The sequence below is a fragment of the Clarias gariepinus genome, chromosome 2, assembly GCF_024256425.1.
Source record: "Clarias gariepinus isolate MV-2021 ecotype Netherlands chromosome 2, CGAR_prim_01v2, whole genome shotgun sequence".
NCBI classification, from domain to species: domain Eukaryota; kingdom Metazoa; phylum Chordata; class Actinopteri; order Siluriformes; family Clariidae; genus Clarias; species Clarias gariepinus.
In genome coordinates, this window is record NC_071101.1 from 38,115,496 (window position 1) to 38,133,718 (window position 18,223).

The window sequence follows — 18,223 nt, forward strand, 5'->3', positions numbered from 1 at the left end:
ACATTCCTCCCAACCAATATCTTTAATCTACTGATTTCATTAATTCATAAATCCATTATTCATATTATAAATTCGTTAACAAATTCCCCAATATTTACCATCAGACCAATCCATCTCTCTAGCCACTCATTTAATCAAGCACCAATCTATTAACTAAAGATTTCAATCAAAATCATCAATTCAACCATCCGATCTGCCAATTTTGTAATTAATTCGCAAACTTATCAAAATTATCAATCCAATTCATCCAATCAACCCATATATCTGCCAATCAATTCCTCAATGCATCCATGTATCCATCCGTCCTCTCACAATTCCTTCATTAGTCTTTCCATCCACCGTTAAATGACTGTATACTCCACACACATCCAGCGAGGAAAGCTTAACTGCGTAATTTGGGAAACTGCGATGCACAAAATGAGTCGACATAAATCAGAGTCTCATCAGTCAGAGCAGTCAGCCGAACAAACGCAGCACTTGGCTGGGACGCGCTGAGTAAATGGGGATCTTTCTTAGTGCACAGATGTTTTCTGCTTACACACACATTAGCATAGACACTTGTCTCTCTCATCTTTACTGATCCAGATTGGGTTTTGCCTTTTACTCTCTCCATCTGTGCTTGTGTTACTGAGAAAAGGCTTCCCGCCTTGTGGTGTTGTGAAAGCTGTGGAGGGCACGGGAGGGTCCGATTTAATTTATAGGGAATCTCACTTATAATCTACTCACTAGTTATAATAAAGTGTGAATTGGCAGTGGGGTGTAGAAGAGAGATGGGGGAAGTGTATTAAAGGAAAAAGTATGATATAAGATCATAAAACACGCAACTGAAACAGAAAAAAAAATTATTATTATTATTATTAATAGTAAATGGTATTACTTACATATTGGATTTCCTATAATTTTTGGTCGTTTTAAGCACAGGAGGTTTTCCCACTTATTCTTCAACATATCTTGTCAAACCACATTTTGTGTGACAGTGTGACATACTTCATAGAAACCTAACTTCCTAATGACATAAGGGCTTCAGTACGTTTTTTAATTACCTGTAGGGAGCGGGATATTAAAAAAAGAAGAAAAAAAAGTAAAATTTCTCAAAATTTAAAAATAATTCAACACTAACCGTTCTTTTAAGTCCTTAGAAGGTGCCAAGTGCTCTTGATATAAGAAATGTATTATGTTCCAAATTGGAAAGGGCCATTTTTTATTTAATCATCATGTTTAATAATCTAATTTGTTTAATAACATGTCCTGTTGTTAAGCATGCTTTAATTCATTTGCAGCTCAGGAGCATATAATACAATATTTACATAATATAATATATTATTATTATATATATACATATATATATATATATATATATATATATATATATATATATATATATATAGTACAATATTTCAGTAACAGTGTGAGGTTGCGCCTTGAAATGAAGCATATCTCCATAGCAACAAGTGCCGACGGTTGAACAAGAGTCTGGTCTTTCTCTATCAGAGCCAATAATGTGTCTGGTATAATAATGCTTAACAGCTGCTGTATAAAATTACCGGGTCATTCTTAGTCACAAGGTTCATACTGCACATTATGATTATAATTATTATTATAATACAAATGTTTTAATATAACTAGCAAGTTATAAAGAAATTACTTACAGAACTTTACTGGACTTTCAAAGAAATCATTCTCAGCTTACAAACATTTACACGCACTAAGTTACAGTATAATGATTCATAAAGACAGGCGTGCTATATCTTTTTTTTGTTGTTTTTGTTTCAAAATGAACTAAAAATGGGTGGCTGTCAGGAGAGCTGTCGCGGCCAGCTTTACATCACTCCACCTCCGACCAGCACACACTTACGCACACACAATGCTGCATGGATTTTCATCAGCACCTAGCATGTAATTTAGCCTTCAAGCACAACGGAAATTGTAAGCGGTGTAATGTGAGGTTCCCGGAACGCCCCTTAAGAGTCACATTAAAAAGAAAAAGTGATCTGGGGGAGGACTTTGATGTAAGACACCTTAAAATTAAACACCGTGCCAGATACAAAAATATAGTCACAGTCGCACCCACAGCGTCCAGACAAAACTCATTTCTGACTTTCTAACTTCTAGAGAGGAAAAAAAAAGTAGGGGGGAGAAATTCCCAGAGAAGCCCTTTGTCTTTTCTTTCTCCCTTCCATATCCATCTGGAAGGCCTCTATTTTTCCACTTCCACTGTGGCCTTCAGTCTATCCTTCACTCCGCCATTACCTGAGATGTTTCTCCAGGGAGTCCACTTGGTCATGCAGGATTTTTGTAGTTTTAGTCTGTTGCCTGAGAGCAAAAAAAAGAGATTTAACATGGACCAATTGTGACCTATTCTTGTGTTAATAGCCAGGTTTCGTTAAGTATAAATCAATAAATTTCATATATATATAAGAAAATACCGTATATATTGGTGTGATGCAGCCTACTATATATTCAGATCCTCACATACACTCAATCATAGAGTATATACAGTATGTTCAGATGTTGCTTGTACATTTTTCACGGTACAAAACCACCCTCATACAGTATAAGCAAAAATTCTTATAACGGATTACTTACTGCAGTAGCACGTTAAATTACTGCAAAATTACACATTACTGGACTTTATGCATGTACTGTATTAATTTTTTTTTTAATGTTAGTTTTGTCTATATCTTTTACATAGGCACGAGAAATTCTTATATACAGTAATAAACCAAATTTGAACACTGTGGTTGTGTAATCCTGTAGGAAAATCGTGGGATCACAGTAAAAATTTTATTGGAAAAGTTTAATCAGGAAACTTTTGTCTTCATTATGACCATATTTGGCTAAAGTCCTATAATGTAAAAGTTTGATACCATACAAAATTCAGATCACTATCTTCCTGTTGGGTGGAGTTAATGGATGAGGACACTGTTTGTCTAAAGAATATACTTATACCTTTGTGTATGTTAAAACCTGATGCTTAAAAGGAGGCGCTAAGGGCCGTGCTCGGATCCAGGCTTTGGCGGTATTAGAAATTTCATCTATATACCATTATTAAAATGCCTTTTAATGAGTGAAGCATACTACTGTACATGTTCAGTCTATTAGCAGAAACCAGCACCTTGAGCTCAAATTTGGAGAAATGACTTTATTTCCTATTTTCTATCTGTAAAAAACTTTGCTTTGGACTAATTACCTTCTAATGTCATTTTAGAGCCAAGACTCAAATATGAGTTGGGAATTACAAGAATAGAATCGATCATTTGCGAAGAAAAAACCTTCAAATGTTCTTCTCAAACTCAATCCAGCATTTAAGGAGATAAACTGGAGACATTAACTATTTCTAATATTTGTGTGCCTTTCTTTAAATTCTGCTTTCCATGAATCGTTGTGTTTTATTCCGAATAACCGTTTAGATTAATGTTCAATATAGCATGAGAACGTTGATTAGCATCATCATGCATTTTTAATTCCGATTAAATTGAAGAGGGCAGTGAGAATAAAGATCACGGGGGTAATAAGGCGGTCTAATTAGGTTTGGAGATTTTGCTCTTTGAAGGAAGACAGAAGCGTGCAGAGATAATCCTGAGTTCATTAGGAAAGCAGCCTACAGTGAAGTTCACACAGGCACACACACACACAACAATTTTCTTCATCCATACAGAAACCTTTTCAAAAGCATACTGTATCTGGAACGTGACTTCATCCAGAGATAGACGCAATAAATATATTTATGTCTTGAAAATGCAAGATGCATATGATGGCACCCCCAACACGTGCATGTTGTGCATTTGTGGTGATGCGCACTAACCCATATCCTCTCTGAGGAAGACACTCCAGTATGTCGTAGCTGAGAGCGAGTTGATCTTCTCGTTCACAGCTGTAGATACACTCCAGTGCCACTGACATCAGCTGGTCAGGATCACCAATTATCTTTTGCTGACACTAAGAAATCACACACACAGAAACCAAACCACATAATTATCATATTCATTGCAGTTTCTCTTTTAAATCATGAGTATCCCAGCAGAGTCACAGAAAACAGTTTTTACCTCGTAGTAGAAAAACAATTGACCAGACACCTCTCAAAACCAACAGATATTGAGAAGACAAACTCAACCACCTACAGATGATCATGCATGTAGCGTTATAAATTCCAGTAAGGTGTTATGCTTCTATGGCAAACAATCTAGATTTACATTAAAACACCAACCTACTCAAAAATAAAATGATCAGGACTATAATAAAAGGTTTTTTGGCAACATAAACATGACATCAGGGCAATATCCTAGGTATTTAAATTTTAAATTTCCATTTATATTTATAATAATCCCTGTTTACCCTGTTTATTAGGTAATCTGTTTGCTGTTGTTGTTATTGTTATTAGTAGTAGTATTAGTAGCAGTACCAGGAGTAGAAAAAATCGTAACATAAATTGAGGTAAATGTAGTGATGGGGACAATAGTCATGGTAATATTAGTGGTAAAAATAGCAAAGTTATAGTAATAATAGTAACAACACTTGTAGTAGTAGAAGTAGCAGTGATAGTCGTAGTTGTAGTAATAGCAGTATTTCTGTTGCAGTAGATATAGTAAAAGTATTAGAGTTGTTAATATACTACGGCAACTAATGCTTTTTGCCGGAGGATCTACCACATTGACTGTGTTTCATAAATCAGACGTAGCAACAATAATCATATGAGTCTGTTTGACCTTTTAGCTACAGTAACAATAATAAAAATACTGTATGTATATATATGTACTGTATGTATACCTGTCTTATAATAATATGTAATTATTATAATTTCTAAAAGAAAAAAAAAGAAAAAATCGGACATTACGATTAAAACAGATACTCGAGTACTTCTGACCGAATACTTTTTTACTTTTACTTAAGTAATATTTAGCATAACTACTTTTTACTTTTACTTGGTTAATATTATTTTGAAGTACAGCTATTCTTACTTGAGTACACTTTTTGCCTACCCACCTCTGGGATTAGTCGTAGTAGCAGATGTATTTGCGATAAAAGTAGTAGTATAAGGAGTAGTCGTAGTAAACGTAGTTGTGGTAAATATTGTAGTAAATGGACTGTAGAAGCAGTACTAGTTGTAGTTGTGATGATAAAAGGAGCAGTAGTATTAATAGTATTAGTAGTACAGTAACAGTTGAAGTAAATGAAGCAGCTGTAATTATAAAAGTAGTCGTCAGAGCGGTAGGAGGAGAAGTAATAATAATACTACTAATAGACATCATAATAAAAATAATAGTAATAATTAAATACAGTGCATAACTAACTATACAGAGCTAATGGAAGAGCACTAGAATAAAAGTAAAAACATACTGTATGTTATGCAATCTGCAGCTGAGCTGAACATGTCGTTAGTACCGGTATGTAAATATAGAGATGTACAGTAGCTTAGTACAAATGTCTGTGGTGGTCATTTAAGAGAGCAAGGCAAATGATATCAGGCAATGTCAATAGTGGCTATCCCAATGTCCCACCCCTTACATATGTGCAGTAGTGCGTCAGTGTTACCATGACAGCCAAACCAACCTCAAGTCACTCTACACAGCTAAAACTGTTCAGAAAAAGAATTTAACAACATTTGGGCGCTGTGTATCGACCGTATAATGACTGTAAGTAGACCGAGCTTGAGAAAACTTCTTAAAATAAATCCATCATGAGATGTAATGTCATTTCTGACGGGGTACAGACAGTCATATAGCCAGCTTTGAGAGGGGCTATTAAGACCCATTATTCTGCCTAGTTCAACTGTACAGATAGATGTGCTCACAAATATTCCCTTTTCAACCGCTTTCCTACATTTCTTTCAGAGAAACGGGTGACAGTCAGTGAGGGTTAATGACCCATAACTTTATTAAAGATGATGTTGTGTGTGTGTGTGTGTGCGTGAGCTTTAAAAGGATAGCTAAATTATACCTTAAGGGAAAATGGCCTTCATGGTTTTAAGCCCTTTGAGTGCTTACTGTTAACACTCTGTGAGTGTGTGTGTGTGTGTGTGTGTGTTATACTAACGCCTGGTTTGGAATGCTGGAAGATTTTAAGTGGAAGAGTCAGATCCTCCTTAGCGAGGGACACTAGGTACTCCCTGAGGAGAGCGCTGGCTGAGCCCTCCTTCTGAGTCTCACAGCGGTGCAGAAACGGTACCATCCACTGGAAGGAGTTCTTCACGTACGACTCCACACTTGACTGGAGGGGTAAAAAATGATATTAAATTACAAAGATAGCGAAAGTATTAATAAGAAAGGGTTTAATAGTAGTCATGAGACAAACAGAGAAGCACTGGGGACGAAAAGAAGATCGATAGCACAGCCATGCATGGACCGGGTCCGAGAAGCAATAATTGGTTCTGCTCTCAGTGGCAAGGAAACAAATCCTATCTTGCTTGGTCTGTCTGAGTGACACTAGCCAAATTAAATATAACGAATTTATGTACATGTACTATATAGCCATATATAGTTTGTGCACCCCTGACCAGAACATACAAGTGTAATGGTCAAATGTGTGCACGTTTTTGACCATATAATGGCAGATAAAGAACATTAAACTGGAAACCCAGTTGTTACTACTGAAGCCGAAAGCTAAAACAGACTTGGGTGGAAAAACAGAAGTGTGGCGTACAAGCCGTAAACCAGATCTACTCTAACCTATAAAGACAGAAAGATAAATAAAATATATAAAGAGATGATTAAAGCGGCACAGCAGCAGGTCAATAAAAACATCCTGAACAACATAAAAAAGGGAGAGTGGGAGAAACTACAGTACTAACGATATAATGATAAAGATATAAAAAAATAATAGCAATTATGTTTACATGTAGCCTGATAAACCTTTCATGAAGTTACCAAAGGAGAGAAATTTTAATTTTAAAATCAGTTAATCAGGTCAGCAAACTATTGAATAAAATAATCATTACAGGAATCCGCTATTATTGTGTATTATAACAAATATGACATTAAAAAGAATGTTGAAGGTCATAGTTAATTAACCATTTTAATTCGTTAATAAAATTGCATTAGTTCTTTATTATTTTGCTCAGTTAAATTTTTTTTTTAATTATGTCCACGGCACATAACTTTGAAATGCAGCATGGTCACAAGAAGAGTGGGAAAAAAAGATTAGGAAAGAGGATATTTATTATACTTTGCGCGTGTGCGTGTGTGAAATGTAAAGGAAAAAAAAGAGGATGAAACAGGTCCATCTGATACAGACAGGAAAGAAAAAAAATTGAGCATACATTTTTCATGAATAGGCGGAGCTTGTCGATGTCACTGAGCTGCCGCAGCTCCCTCAGACTGAGGCTCAGGTCACAAGACGTCTCGTACACCAGGGTCTCCATGGTAACCAGGTCGTCGACTAGCTTCTCCAGCCTGGGGATTTCCCGCTCTTTTCCCAGACGCAACAGAGACAGTGCACAGTCCACCTACACACACACACACACACACGCACGCACACACAGAGACAACGTGGCTGAAAAAAGAAACACAAACAGCACTAGAGTGTAAACAATCTCCTTAGCCAACCAGTAGGCATGCTGCTAGTCGACTGACCAATCAGACCTCACATGACAACAAAGAGAGCCAATAAGAATGCGAACAAACTCCTAAGCCACATAGGAACGTGAAAAATAATAAGGGATGCTATGCTTTCGTTTCACACACGAAGCAAAATGTGGACATAATGTCTAAGGGAACAGAAAAAAATCTTCAAACAGGAAAAAAAAAAGCCGAGCAACAAAAAAACACCTGCTTGAGCAACCGGTCGATCCGTTCCGCATCCTGACCTGCCAAGGAAAGAATCCTTCTACCTGTTGATGGAGATCGCTGGTGGCCAATCAATACGAGATCCATGTCTGGGAAGGTGAGAAATGCTTGTGGTTCGACTCCCTGGTTCATACAAATCAGGAAGATTCACAAATCCGTCACAGCGAAACGTCGTGCTACTGACATTAACAACGAAATACTCGGATCGATACGGAGCCTAAAGGACAGACGCGGAGGATAAATGCGGGGAGGGGGTTACAGTGCACACAGACACACATCTTACTGGCCCTGCAGACCAAACACAAACCTCAACGGAAATCCGATTGTGCAAATACACACCTTTATAATTAGAGGCTGAAAATATTGAGCTGCGCTTTCATGTGCTCTGAAAACAACAAACCTGGAATCTTTTAATTAGAGCTACAAAGTATTATTAAGTCTAATTAACATCCAGGTCTAACTGAAGTACAATTCCTTAATATAATAACTCATATTTCTTTAAATAATCTTATACAGATGACTGTTTAATATCAGTACAGAATAGTACAACATATTATTGCATAGTATTATTGGTTACTGTTTTATTATACGAATCACTTTTTTTTTTTTTTTTGTAGGTTACATCCATTTTTTTTTAGTTATCAGTGAACTTGCTGTGCATATAGTCATTTAAATTTTTTCATATTTTATTATTTTAAATTCGAAAAACAGCACATTTAGTTTGTAAGCAAAAACTCTGTACCGATGGACAATACAGCCAGTGGGTTTAACAGTATTTCTTTAACATGTTTTTTTTGTTGGTTAATTAGAAGCCTGTTACGCACGTCACTGGCTCTCGCTCTCTGACGTCAAACACTGGAGATACGGTTAATGCGTGGTTAATGCCGCCCACAAGTCAACGCTGAAGTGAGTTGCTAAATATCTTCGTCCGGGAGGGAGTTTTCCAAAATGTTTTTATAAGATGAAAAAGAAGTTGTTTTTTTTTCCTCCATCAATCAAAACAACTGATGGAGAAGAAATATGATGGACATTTTTAACAAAATTGGGACTTCCATAAAGAGTAAATCAATGCAAATCTACCAAGATGACTTAATAGTTTTACTTCGCTATGCTGTTGGTGAGATTTTACTTGCAACTCGGAAAAGTGAAGTTTAAACTCACTGGAACAATTTCGAACTAACTGTGAGTTTAATAATCAATTGAAATGATATGAACATCTGTAAAAAAAAAATTAAAAAGCTATTAAAAGCATACAGCACAAATAAAGGTCCCAGATGGTAATATGTCCAGAGCTCGCATTTTAATGCGTGCATTTTTTTTGGGTTGTTTGTTCAAGATTCTGTATTGGTCATTACAAGCATAGCGAATTTAAAGCAATCCGTGCAGTGCTACTCAAACTGTAAATGATAAACAAATTATAAACTCCTCTTTTAAGTTTTTTTTCCAGAGACAATTTCAGTGTCTCCGGAAATGATCTGTTGCTGAGCCACGGCCCTCTTCACGAGAGAACGGCAGAGCCAAGCATCAAACCAGGGGAGGGGAGGGGATCTTCTTATATGAGGTCACTTTAGGCCGAGTGAGTGGGTTCAAATCGGCTTGGAATGTCGTCCTCCGACTACGAATTTTTTTGTTTGTACAAGAACACCGAAAAAAAACCAGTGACTTAGAATGACAAAAAAGTGCATTTTGCAAATTAACAAATAGATAAATAAAAACTGAACTATATATTGAACTACTGATAAAGAGAAGGCAAACACTCCTGGCCTCCTTTTTAAATTCAGCGAGAAGCTAATTTAAACACTGTAGAGGAATTTAAAAATTAAACAAGTTCCATTCTAACAAGCTCACACTTCATTAACATCAGCTCTCTCAGCAGCAGGCCAGACAGGAGTGGGAGCTCCGATAAGACCCTCTGCTACTTCACAGCCACACTTCAGAGTGTCCTTGGGTTTTTTTTTATGTTGTTTTTTTTTTTTTTCCCACGTCAGCCTGTTTCGCACAGAGATTTCTCACACTGACGCAGAAACAAAAAGACTTCAGTATATTGTGTTACCACCGACGGCAGTCTTTTAAGTTTTTAAGTTCGGTTGAAGCCAAATGAACAACGCGAGACAAGATTTTGTTGTTTGGGTGCGCATCAAGTCTTTTACCCCGAGCCTTGTTTGATGAATTAATGAATGCTGCATGAGTTAATTCTGCTCTTATTATCAGGCGGCGTAGAGCAAAACGTCTTGACGAGGACAGGAATATCAGAGAGTTTCTGGTCATGTGGGGACATCTGGGGGACATCTGGCTGGTCTCCACAGCTTTTTTCAATGGTTTGAATGAGTCACAGGGATAATACGAGAGAGAGAGAGAGAGTGTGTGGCTGTGTTTTTGTGTGTGTGTGTGGCTGTGTGTGTTCCTGATAGGAATTATGGTTGCTATCTTGAGCATTGGTAAGGCACCAGTCAGTGATTAGTATGACGGCATGGCGATGATGGATGTGTGTGTATATTCGTGTGTGTGTGTGTGTGTGTGTACCTGGCGTGAATTGTGCTCGATCTCCTGGGCTCTGCTCAAGTACCAGTCCGTAAGGAGTGTGATGGATGGGTTGGGGGTGCAAAACCGCTCCAACTCTGGCTGCTCCTCATACAGGAAGTGAGGATCATCCGCCATGCATGGCTCCACCGCTGTCCTACACACACACACACACACACACACACACACACACACACACATACACACACACAAAAAGCATGACACCTATTGTTATTTCCAAACTCGTAATTTTACATTTCTCATTAAAATCATGAAGCCTTGCCAGACCCCACCTGCACTGTGGATCTTCACACCAGTCCAAATCCCTGTGCCTCTGCTCGTCCCAAGGAATAAACACCACGCTGGACGTCTCATCCTTACTGGAACGTGAGAGAGAAACAGGGAATCAAAAACCTAATTTTTTGTTGTTGTTGTTGTCGTTCCAAAAAAAGCCTGGCGAAAATGACTTCCCCACAGAGAGCCGGAGTGCTGCTCGACGAGCCAAGTGCTTGTGACAACTTGCACAGTTTTGCTTTTTTAACAGCACACTGCCCTGCTGGCAGCGTGGAACAGCTAAACAACAGCCTGCCAAGTATGCTTGCTCCCAACTGACGAACGTGTCAGAAATGCCATGAGCAGCTGCTGATGCGATTATTACACACAAGAAGACTTTTCAAGTGCTTGCTGCTCAATATCTCTCTCTGTCTCTGTCTCTCTCTCTCTCTCTCTCAAACACAATTTTCTGTCAATTTTGAATTCTGTCACGGGCGTTTCCCCTTGGTAGGTGGGTCTCGTGACAGCTACCAATCCGCGAAGATGAAGCCTAACACATGCTTCACAAAGCCGGACAGGGCATCTTTTCAAACCACTGCTCATGCAGTGTCCTAAGGCAGCTCGTGATACTTCTGGTGTGCTAACTAATGGATTATTGTTTAGCAAGAAAGCAAGGCATGCACACACGAGTGCCAGTTTAGACTCGGTAAGGTCAAAAAGGATTAATCAGACTTCAATATGGTGGACAAATAAATCAGGCAGGGAGACATTTTTTAGGTGGTTGAGGTGCTGGGGTGCTGATCAGAGGTTCAGGGGTTCGAACTCCGTCACCACCGATCATCACTGATGGTCCTTAACCCTACACCCTATACAATCCTGCCACTGCATGAAGTCCCGATCCCAAAAGCGGTAAGTTAACCAAGGGTTTTCATCCCCTAGGATAAAAGGAACAAAGCCCAAAGAAAACTAATAATAATAAATTGAAAAGACAATACCCCTTACAGGTATACAGTTATTCAACAGGAATCATCTCGCTGTCATGTTCTGGGCTCACTTGTGCAGTTAACCCAAAGAGTCACTGCTAATCAATAAAAAGTCTTCTCCTCATCACCTTAAACCTATAAGGAGACGTTTCTACCCTGATATGAGTCCTGGAATGACAGGGGCACACTGAATGGTTTGAGGAACACATTGATGGATGCAAATCATACACAACAGCCTTCACAGTCAGATCTCGCAGACTGTACTCTCCAACTCTAACCCTTAAGCGCAGATTGAGGCAGTATGTCTTCAAAGAATTCTGCTTCTTCACTCTATTATATGTCCATTGATTTGCAGAATCTTTGCCATAGTCAGTTTACTGAAGTGATCAACTGGATCATCTCCAGAAGCCCCTCCATGCATAGAATTTTAAACATTCCCTATTACTGGTAACCAGACCGGTCAACCAATCTGAAATCAGTACCACCCAATCACAGGTTCTCCAACAGTAAATCAGTAGATAAATTACATACATTATCAATATCTCAAGTTTCCAAGAACAAATTCTAAGGATTTGGCGCAAATCCTGCTGGAAGTTAACCATGAATGAATGAGAAAAAACGTTTACCCTTGCCCTCATCTTAAGGCTTTTAGAATAAAAAAAAAAAGAAATTATGATGTAGCAGCAAATGCACACGATCTAGACTTGTTTGAAAATTACAGTATACAGTGTTTAACAAAAAGTTGTCGATGTTTTGGAGCAAAACTGGCAAAAGTCACATTTTGCAGGGACTAAAGAGCAGCTAGTTGGTCTATTCAATATGACCGCAGCTAAAATACTACTGTAGGCATGATTTTGCCAGATTATTATTATTTTTTTTTAATGAAGCAAAATGTTCACAATGACAGGAACCAAAATTTACCATATAGATTTTTTTCCTACTATTGTGAGAATGAAATCGCATTCTTTACACTAATGTAGTTAATATTCTTCTACATCTCTTACACATCTCTTCTCTAGGCTCAGCAAAACCAATTGAGCACCAATGTATGTGCAAATCCACAGCAAAAAATTCAATAAAGAATCTGACTCTTTCAAAGACACGAATCTCCATTTACCCCTGATAATTACACAGTAATGAATTGAAATAAAAAGAATTCTGAATTAAAGAAAAAGGCATTATTCTTATGCTGGTCAGACAGGCAACGATAAGTTAATTCGCAGACTTAATTACAAGAAAATAATCTCTTTCCCCTCTTTAAACTCAGCTCGGAGAAAAGTCATTTACATACATACATGCACACACAATCAATACAGCTAAGTTATTCTGCTCATGCTCTCTAATCTACGACAGCTTGGCCTGGGTTTGCAAGATAGAAAAAGAAATGAAGATGGTCTGAATTAATTTCTGTTTGCACCTACAGTATCTGCCTGCCTACCAATGGATCCATCCACTTGAGTGCCTTTATGTGTCTGTGCGTTGTCTAGCTATCTGTCTCACTGTCTATGTAGACATTAACCTCTCGAGCAGCCCATGGTCTTGCTTTTGAAGAAGTGTCCTCAGTCTTACTGCCTATCCAGCACCACTGCTTCTGTAGACATCCATCTTGCTGCCTATGAAGCCGTCCATCTTGCTGCCTGTCTAGCTGCCTGCGCCCTGTCTAGCACCCCTTTCTCACCATCTATCAAGCCGTTCTTCTCATCACCTGGCTGTCCCCCGTCTCAGCTCCCGTTTAGTCGTTCCTCTCAACACATTTACATTTAGGCATGTGGCAGACACACTTTTTATCTCATAAAACATCTAAGGGCCCAACATTCTCAAGGGCCCAACAGGGACAACTTGGTGGTTGGGGGATTTGAACCTGCAACCTTCCAAACCATAGTCCAACGCCTTAACCACTCAGTTATCCTTGCCTTGCACCTGTCTAGCCGTCCACCTCGTGGCTCGTCTGCTGGCTCTCCATCTCGCCACCTACAGTATCTAGCATTCAATCTCACCTTTCTCCTTGACGCCTCCCCATCTTGCCAATCGTTCTAGCTGTCCATTTCATTGTCCCTCTTGTTGTCCATCTCACTGTCTGTCTAACTGTCCAACTTACCACCCATCTAGCCTTTCTTCTTGCCACCCATCTAGCCATCCTTCTCACCACTCTTCTAACTGTCCATCTCACTGCTCATCTAGCTGTCCTTTCGGTCATGTTCCGTAATTTTCCGTCTCGCTGCCGTCCGTCATTTTTCGTCTCGCTGCCGGCCGTGACGTCCGTCTCGCTGCCGGCCATGACGTCCGTATCGCTGCCGGCCGTGACGTCCGTATCGCTGCCGGCCGTGACGTCCGTCTCGCTGCCGGCCGTGACGTCCGTCTTGCCCCTTTAACTTATTGTCTCTCTGCCTCCTAGCTATCTGTCTCACTGCCCCTCTAGCTGTCTGTCTCTCTGGCCCTCTAGGCATCCACTTTACCGCCCACATACAGTATGCATCAGTCAGAGCGTCCTTCAGACTGACTTTCGCTGCCTTACTCGCTGTCTGCCTCTAATAGCTGTCTGATTTCACTCCTCATATCATTGTACATTTTGCTGCTTATCTAGCCACCATTCTGTCGCGCTGCCAAGCAAGCTGTCTCCAACCATTCATCCACCCACCCACCCATCTATCAATCCTTTACTTCAAGTCTATAAATATTACCACATTTTCATTGTTTAAGTATCCTGGCTACCTTCTCTGGTTTTAAGTTGGTAGACAAGTCAAAATGTGCATATTGATGCTTATCCAAGAAGAAATTCTTACGTTTTTCCCTAATTAAATCCTGTGCAGGTAATCATAAAATCCTAAAACACACTGAAAAGACTTTGTTCGGCTGTAGTTTTCTCAGTGGCAGATGGTGAGAGACCTGCACTTTTGCCTGTGAGGAAAAACCACAGCGCAGTTAAACCCTTTCGGACCTGCTGAAATGAGAAAGTGGCCTCCAGCTGTTGAGCCATGATGGATGTTCACTACTAAGGCAGCTATCCTCCAGGGAGAGAGGGGGAAAGAGAACGAGAGAGAGAGAGACGGGGAAAGAGAGAGAGAGAGAGAGAGGGAGACGGGAAGAGAGAGAAAGAGAAAGTGGGAGGCCACTGCACTCAACATGCCCTAAATCTTCCACCACCCTCATTACAGAGACGGTAGGGGGAGAAGACAGATGCACCCTCTTTGTTTTTCCTCCACACACACACACACACACACAGAGCCTTTCGAATACATGCTCACATGGTCTCCTAAATCCACACCACCAGCAGTTAACAGTGTCTTTCGCGGTTGTATATCAAAAGAAAGTGACGCGCAAATGCAAAACCGGAGGAGTAGGAACCTGGGCTTTATTGCTATGCCTGCTTCAACGTCGGGTGTAAATTTAGGAAGTGCCATTACACGCCTCTGTTTTAAATTCTGTGACTTGAGGGTGTCAAAGCAAACGCGGTGTTATAGTTCAACGCCAGACACACTGCATATTTCCAGAGGTGGCCTGACACAACAACTGTAGCACAAGTTATTGCATATAGGAATACTAAATGTTACAGCTTATAATGTCACAAAGTTTTGACAGGAAAATTCACCATTTTTAAGACAGGGATTCAGTCCTGAGCCGTGCCGTGTGATGTAGGCAGAGCAATATTCCTCTAAGTTTATTTACATGAGCAGTGTAGCAGACTATGTATGAGATGATTCCATAATAACATAGACATTTTCCTTGTCTAATTATTTTGAAAAGATTCTCTAACGAAAGTGAATGACTACTGAAAATGACTACATTCTTACACATTGCTACCATTTAATATAAAAAAAATGTGTAAACAGAAAGCATGCCATGACAGATACCAGTGAAGGCAGCTCAGTGGTTAAGGTATTGAGCTACGGATCCAAATGTCCCGGATTTTAAACACTAGCCATTATTGTGCCCTTATTTAAGGCCCTTAATCCTCAACTGCTCAGATGTATAATGAGATAAAATGTCACTCTGGATGATAACATACAGTATGTATGTAATGTTAATGTACTACAGTAATAAAGTTCTGCTGAGAATACAGGAAAGGGCACATGGAGGTACAGTAATTCACCATTCACTGCCCTCTTCCATATTTATCATGGTATACAATATAATCCTTCATCTATACCCATTGCACTCATTGTACATAACCCCTCTCTGTGTTTATTTAAAATATACATATTATTTTAATCATGCTATACATCTTCCTTCATCGCACTTATTGTATATAGCCCTTTCTGTATATAAGCCTTACAGTTTACATATGTGTACAGTTAACATGTATGAATTATTTATCATAGTATACAATATCTCTCATTGTATCTACAGTAAATCATTGCACTCATTGTATATACTGTAACTTTTTCCTTGTAGACTTTAAATTCTTTATCGTGGTATACAATACCTCTTTTATTGCACCAACTTATAATCGTTTACTTATTTGCACTCAGTTTATTTACCTCCCTCACTGTATACTGTTTACATATGCAAATTCTTTATCATGGTATACAATACCTTCCCTATTGCACCACCTATTAGCATTTGCACTCATTGTATTTATCTCCCGTACTATATACTGTTTATATATTCACTGTGAAAATGCACGTCTGGTTAGAAAGTAACTGTATTTTGTTGCATTGTACCTACACGAGCAATGACAAAAAAATGGTTCATGGTTGAATTAGATTAGATTAAACTTTTTTCATTGAAAAGGAAACATTTTTAAAATGATGTCTTAATATATAAAGTGATCACCCTATGATTTTGCAAGTTCTCTTACTTAGAAATCATGGAGGGGTCTACAATTTTCAGCATAGATGCATTTCCACTGTGAGAGACAGAATCTAAAAAGAGAAATCCGGAAATCACCATTGTAGTATTTTTTAACAATTTATTTGTAAATTACTGTGTCAAATAAGCATTTGATCACGTGAGTCAAAAATTTTAATATCTGAGCAACACGGAGTTTCAGCTCCCTCCGAAGATTTTCTATTGGATTTAGGTCTGAAGACTGGCTAGGCCACTTGATATGCTTCTTACGGAGCCACTCCTTAGTTTTCCTGGCTGTGTGAATTGGGTCATTGTCATGTTGGAAGACCCAGCCACGACCCATCTTTAATGCTCTGACTGAGGGAAGGAGGTTTTTGCCCAATATGTCACAATACATGGCCCTGTCCATCCTCTCCTTAATACAGTGCAGTCGTCCTGCAGTCGTGCAGTCAACCCTGTGCAGAAAAACAGGCCCCAGAGCATGATGCTTCCAGCCCCATGCTTCACTCTAGGTATGGTATTATTGGAATGATACTCATCATTCTTCTTCCAACAAACATGACGAATGGAGTTAAAACTAAAAAGTTCTACTTTGGTCTCATCTGACCACAGGACTTTCTCCCATGACTCCTCTGGATCATCCAGATGGTCCCTGGTAAACTTCAGACGGGCCTGGACATGGGCTGACTTAAGCAAGGGAACTTTCAGTGCGATGCCAGATTTTAAACCATGACGTCTTTGTGTATTACTGATAGTAGCCTTGAAAACAATGGTCCCAGCTCTCTTCACGGCATTGACCAGCTCCTCCTGTGTAGTTCTGGGCTGATACTTCACCATTCTTAGCATCATTGATACCCCATGTATCTACTTAAACTTTGGCTGATTGTGGGGTACACAGGTGTCTTTATGACAGCTAACAACCTCAAACAGGTGCTACTATTTAGAATCATGAGCAGAGTGTAGCTGGACTATTTAAAAGAAAAGTAACAGGCCTTTGAGGGTCAGAAATCTGGCTGATAAGCAAGTGATCAAATACTTATTTAACACAGTAATTCACAAATAAATTGTTAAAAAAATCAGACAATGTGATTTCCGTATTTTTCTTTTTAGATTCTGTCTCTCACAGTGGAAATGCACCTATGCTGAAAATTATAGACCCCTCCATGATTTCTAAGTAAGAGAACTTGAAAAATCACAGGGTTATCAAATACTTATTGACCTCTTTGACGTTTATATATATATATATATATATATATATATATATATATATATAATAAAAGTCACCATTTCAAAGCATAAAATTTTTGGACAAAGAAAACATGACTGGCATTGGGTTTAGAACAGTCCAACACATTATCATAACCTGAACCGTCAACTACAGGGATAAGTATCTTAAATGAATGTAATTGGAAATCATTTAAACCCTTGTTTATGTTTCATATATCAAAAAAAGGACTATAGAAACCAAAGCTATATTAAAAAGAGAAAATAAGGGCATTTCCACACACCGTGTGACGAGTACTCACGGGATTGGGTCAAAACAGCTATGTGACAAAATGAAAGTTAGCGCCAGGGTAAGAAGAGAAGCACATGAAGCGATGCACCCATCATGCATTGTGCCCACTGTACAAGCTTCTGGAGAGAGTGTTATGATCCGGGGTTGCTTCAATTGCTCAGGTCTAGACTCAGCAACGTAATGTGGCAATAAAATGAAGCCAATTGACGACTTAAAAGAACTGATTGGCCAGGTAATCACACCTATGGATTTTTTTCTTCCGTGATGGCACTGGCATATTCCAGGACTCAGATTGTAAATGAGTGTTTCTGAGTGCATGAGGAATCATTTTCACACATGAACTAACCACTATAATGTGTGCT

At 38.9% G+C, this 18,223-nt stretch overlaps 1 protein-coding gene across 1 annotated transcript in view; it reads right to left on the minus strand.

Moving 5' to 3' along the window:
* Positions 1-18,223, minus strand: part of nbas (NBAS subunit of NRZ tethering complex) — a 200,577-nt gene that overhangs the window by 120,440 nt on the left and 61,914 nt on the right. Inside the window, exons 22-27 of the mRNA XM_053480280.1 lie at positions 10,595-10,681; positions 10,305-10,458; positions 7,256-7,441; positions 6,034-6,207; positions 3,806-3,939; positions 2,251-2,313 (exon numbers count right to left, since the gene is read on the minus strand). Of these exons, the coding sequence (XP_053336255.1) occupies positions 2,251-2,313; positions 3,806-3,939; positions 6,034-6,207; positions 7,256-7,441; positions 10,305-10,458; positions 10,595-10,681 (798 nt within the window). The remainder of the gene's footprint in view (positions 1-2,250; positions 2,314-3,805; positions 3,940-6,033; positions 6,208-7,255; positions 7,442-10,304; positions 10,459-10,594; positions 10,682-18,223) is intronic.